This window comes from Alosa pseudoharengus, unplaced genomic scaffold (assembly GCF_046254945.1).
Source record: "Alosa pseudoharengus isolate Yale_2024_CS ecotype anadromous, Long Island Sound unplaced genomic scaffold, YU_APseudo_1.1 YU_APseudo_1.1_scf_14, whole genome shotgun sequence".
NCBI classification, from domain to species: domain Eukaryota; kingdom Metazoa; phylum Chordata; class Actinopteri; order Clupeiformes; family Clupeidae; genus Alosa; species Alosa pseudoharengus.
The window spans coordinates 19,029,077-19,034,076 of record NW_027468609.1 but is presented as its reverse complement, the minus strand read 5'-3'; the positions used below and the strand labels follow the sequence as shown (position 1 = coordinate 19,034,076).

At 45.3% G+C, this 5,000-nt stretch overlaps 1 protein-coding gene across 3 annotated transcripts in view; it reads right to left on the bottom strand.

Annotated features, from left to right (window-relative positions):
• Positions 1-5,000, bottom strand: part of fcho2 (FCH and mu domain containing endocytic adaptor 2) — a 66,129-nt gene that overhangs the window by 45,483 nt on the left and 15,646 nt on the right. For all 3 annotated transcript variants that reach the window (XM_076284056.1, XM_076284058.1, XM_076284057.1), the window contains exons 3-4: positions 757-831; positions 412-553 (exon numbers count right to left, since the gene is read on the bottom strand). In XM_076284056.1, the coding sequence (XP_076140171.1) occupies positions 412-553; positions 757-831 (217 nt within the window). The remainder of the gene's footprint in view (positions 1-411; positions 554-756; positions 832-5,000) is intronic.

The window sequence follows — 5,000 nt, the reverse complement described above, 5'->3', positions numbered from 1 at the left end:
GGGGTAGGGGTAGGGGTAGGGGTAAGGGTTAGGGTTTGAGGTTAGGGTTGGTGGGTAAGGGTTAGGGGTAGGGGTTGGGGTTAGGGTTCGAGGTTAGGGTTAGGTTTAAAGATTAGGGTACGAGACTAGGGCTTCAGGTTAGGGTTCGTCTGCTCCCTCACTGTTCTCCCGCCTCTTTCCTAATTTTGCATCAATAGGTCCAATCAGGTTTCACCTCTACTCCTGATTGTCAGTTGCTTTGGCAAATGACAGCCAACTAAGCCAATATCAAGCTCAAGCAATGATCTGATTTGTCTTGATCATTGTTCCTCTTATTTTTCTTTGACACTCAACATTTTAAAGCTAACTTTGTCTTTGTGTGTGTGTGTGTGTGTGTGTGTGTGTGTGTGTGTTGGTAGCTGGTATTTGTACCTTCTTGTGTGCTTTGGCCTGGTCGTCTACATATTTCTGCACTTCCTTCATGAGTTCCTGAAGCTTCCGCACCAGCTCCAGGTGACACCCGGCCAGTTTCTCCGTCGAGCTCTTAAACAACTCCCACACGGGGGCGAATGTCCTGTCACACACACACACACACACACACACACACACACACAAAATCAGTAATTGTAGCCCGGTCATGACATTACATCCAAGAACTAATTTCTATCACGTTAAGTACTAGCACACACACAACCACACACGCGCACGCGCACACATAATACTAAATGATGTGAAAACATTTAGAAAACAAACCCACAAGAAGACGGATTTGCTCACCCTAGCTGGGAGAAGTTGCTTGCAGACTTGGCCAGTTTGGTCATGGATCTGCCATAGGCCTCTTCAATGGTGGACCTGAGAGAGACAGAGAGAGAGAGAGAGTGAAAGAAAGAAAAAAAGAAAGAAAGAAAGAAAGAAAGAAAGAAAGAAAGAAAGAAAGAGAGAGAGGGAGACATTAACCTTCTAAGTTCCATACAGGGAATTAAATCGTAATGGCTGCCACATCTCATGGTTCTGACAAGTCTCTCTCCAAGTTGTTTGCTTAATTACGAGTTACGAGTTCCACAGTGTCTGAGTGAGCTGGAACACCACACAGCTGCTCTATCTCTCCAGCTGGGACTTTCCTGGTGCTTAGACATGGATGTAACAACAGGCTCATGACAAAGGTCTGGCAAGCACACACGCACACACGCATGCACACACACACACACACAGACACAGTCATTCTTCGTACTTTAATTACATCCATGTAAAAACCTGTGTGTGACCATGGTGGGCCTCTTACACACTTAGACACGACAGGAGACGACTCGATTATGTGTATGTGTGTGTGCAATGATTTATTTCTAAAGTACCATCCGTAGCAATCACTACGTTCATCCCACATCTCATATCTCCATCATGCACCTCCCCCCCCCGCCCCTCATCTGAATACATTAGTGGTAGCAGCATACATGCTAAAGTGTGTTTAATTCATAACATCCTAACACACATTTAGCACATGGCGCTCAGATGACAGGCTGGGAGGTGTGCTGTGGCTCATCGCCAGCGTTCTGCTGCTCAGAGTTCATCTCGTGTCGGAGTGTTTTGCTTCGGCTGATGTGGTGCCGTGTTCGGTGCTTTAGCCACGCGAAAGGAAGAACACTTTCCATGTAAGACTAAGAGCCTCTGGCCACATCAACTCTGCACTCGCTCACATGCGCACACACACACACACACACAGAAAGGCTTACACACACACACAAACACACACACACACACACTACACATACACACACAGCGAAAGTCTTTTATATATACACAGACACATACACAAACACGGAAGGTCTCTCACTCTCTTTCTCACACACAGAGAGTCGTCTCTTCCCTTCATACACACACACACAAACACACACTCAGAATTATACACTAATGAACACCGAAAACACACACACACACACACACACACACACACACTTTGTCAGTTCCCAAATCATCTTCCTTGACCTGACAGTGGGAGAAGGAGGAACATTGTTTTAGTGACTGTGTGAATTATTCAGTTCGGTTTTGCTCAGTGTCTTAAAGCACACACAAACACACACACACACACACACACACACACACACACACACACACACACAGAGTTCACGCTGGGTTAAAACAACCATAGCCTACAGAGGGCACAGAACACCGCATGAGACGACAAACATCCGTCAGCATCCAAACAGAGGGAGGTAACCGTGATCAGCATCACACACACACACTCTCACTCACTCACTCTGACTCAAATACACACAAACACACACACACACACACACACACACACACTACACTTCTCACTCTCACCCAAAACCAACTCTCTCAGTCACACTAATAAGCTTGCACACAAACACACTCAAACCAACATAAAAACACACACACACACACACACACACACACACACACACACATCAAGGTGATGATACATGGGGTAACTTTCTGAACAATGTGGCTAGGCAACCACATAACTGGTTTCATGTGCTCTGATTGGGTGATCAAGAACATTTGCCTTTTGATGACCTAAAGTTCTCCAGAAAACAAATAATGGCCAATTTAATGAGAAGGTGCCAGAACAACAACTCTAACTGTCCAGCACCATTGCCCAAAGAGTAGCCTTGAGTGCCACCAGTTTAACAGTCATCCCAGGTTATATGTCAGGCCTGACCCTGGTGTGTGGTGAAGTATTCTCCTTTAGTTAGACAGGACAGGTCAGTTAGGCAGTGGACTCTGGCTAGCAGTGAATGGACTGCACTAGTCACACAAGGGAAGGAGGCAATTCCCCCCATGACCACTAGGGGGCACTCACACTCAGTGATTCTGTTCAGATGACAAAGATATACACAGGCGAGCACGCACGAGCACACACACACACACACACACTCACACACACACACACACACACACACACACACACACACACACACACACACACACACACACACACACACACACACACACACCCTCCACTGACAATCTGCTCCTGACAGATAGGCCACCCTGGAGGGGGTGTGAGTGGGGTTGTGTCAGGACAAACACACAATCAGGTACTACGAGCTGGAGACAGAGGGAGAGAGAAAGAGAAAGAAAGAGAGAGAAAAAGAGAGAAAGGCAAAGAAAGAGAAAGAGAGAAAAAGAAAGTGAGAGAGAGAGAGAGAGAAAGAAAGACAAATAGGGTCTGCAAGAAATCCCCCTTCATTTAGCCCAGAGTCCTTCACTGTGGGTTTTATTAGTGCTAAATGGCCTTGTCTAGAACACGCTGATCTTAAGGACCTGTTCACCACCATGGCAGCCAGGTGGAATATCACAGCAGGGAGGAGGAGGGCATGCTGTGAAGCACCTGTTCAGAGTGGAGGCTAGTACCTATGTCAGTGCCTATGTCAGTGCCTATGTCAGTGCCTGACCAGGACAAATTCTAAAGATGCTTGTGATGCTTGAGTTCACTTCCTCACTCACCTTCTCTCTCTTGCCTACTCTCTCACCTACCTTTACTCTCACTCACTCACACACACACACACACACACACACACACACACACACACACACACACACACACACACACACACACACACACACACACACACACCCTCACTCCAACACATCAGTGAATAACAACACGTATAAGCGTATAAACTTTATGAATACATTTATGAACATTATGACTGCCGTGCGGGTCAACTCAGGTAAAAAATGCCAAGTATCAGAAGTAAACTCCACCTCCAGACAGACAAGATGGATGAAGAAATTATGGCTCAACTCAAGGAAATCTTCCTGACGGAAAGAATGAAAGAATGCAGGTATGTGAACTATCTCGGCGAGACAGCAGAGAGAGAAGCTTCCAGACTCTCCAGGGTAGTTCGACTAAGTGTACCTGTCGGTCAGGGGTTCATACAGGCATATCGATCTCTAATAGTCCAACAGTATTTATTTAGCCAAAGGAGTTATGAAAGGGACTCGTTTATTATAAGATGATACACACACTCAATATTACTGTGGTCAAAGGCAAGAGGAGCTTCTTCATCGAATCGTGTGGAGAAGACTTATACGTGGAGTTCTGCTCGCTGCCTAGTCACACTTCTTCACTATTTCAATCTCACCATCAGTGTGAACTTGGCGCCCTCTAGTGAATGGATCAAGAATTTGATGTTTGTTATTGCACATGAAAACATGTTTTTTTATGGTTGCATAGTTATTTACTTTTACTCAATGAACAGTACTTGGCCCATGTGCATATGTCTGTGTGTGTGTGTGTGTGTGTGTGTGTGTGTGTGTAAGTTACTGCTAAACATTTACGGAACACCAGCCTCACCCATTTGACATGGTGCCCACTGTTTCTAACAGCATCGCTGCATTCATGCACCCTACACTAACACAAACACACACACACACACACACATTTATGTGTGTGCCAGCATACAATGATTTTTCCAGGTTGTACTAAATTGTACTGAAATCTGGTTAGCATCATAACCACGCTGCACTAATTTGTTAAAAACTGTTGCATTCAAGTTAATTCTGCTAACCTACCACCACAAATAGAATTAAATTCTGTGGGAAACACTGCACAGCACAAACCCAGGGAGCACTCAAACTGGCCCCGGGGTTGCAGCCCTGTGGGACCAGGGACCTCCAAGCCACCAGAGGGCGCACACACACACACACACACACACAGAGTTTGCTACTCTGTCTCATTGTCATTCAAATCTCTGAGCGGAGCAACTTAACACAATATGAAGGTTAAATTAATACATTCATTACATTCCTTTGAACACAGTGACTATTTCAACAGAGGGCAGTGTTTCCCATACATTGACTTATTTGTGGCGGCCCACCACAATATCAACATTGACCACCACACAGGGATCAGTCTACCGTTAATGCAGCTGCATGATATTGAAGAGTTAATGTCAACTTAGCTAGACTTCCCTGTACAAGTGACCAGTATAGAAAAGGGCTTTTTGTTTGGTTTATAACAGAAAACAAAAAAGAAGAAAAAAGAATGCTCCCAT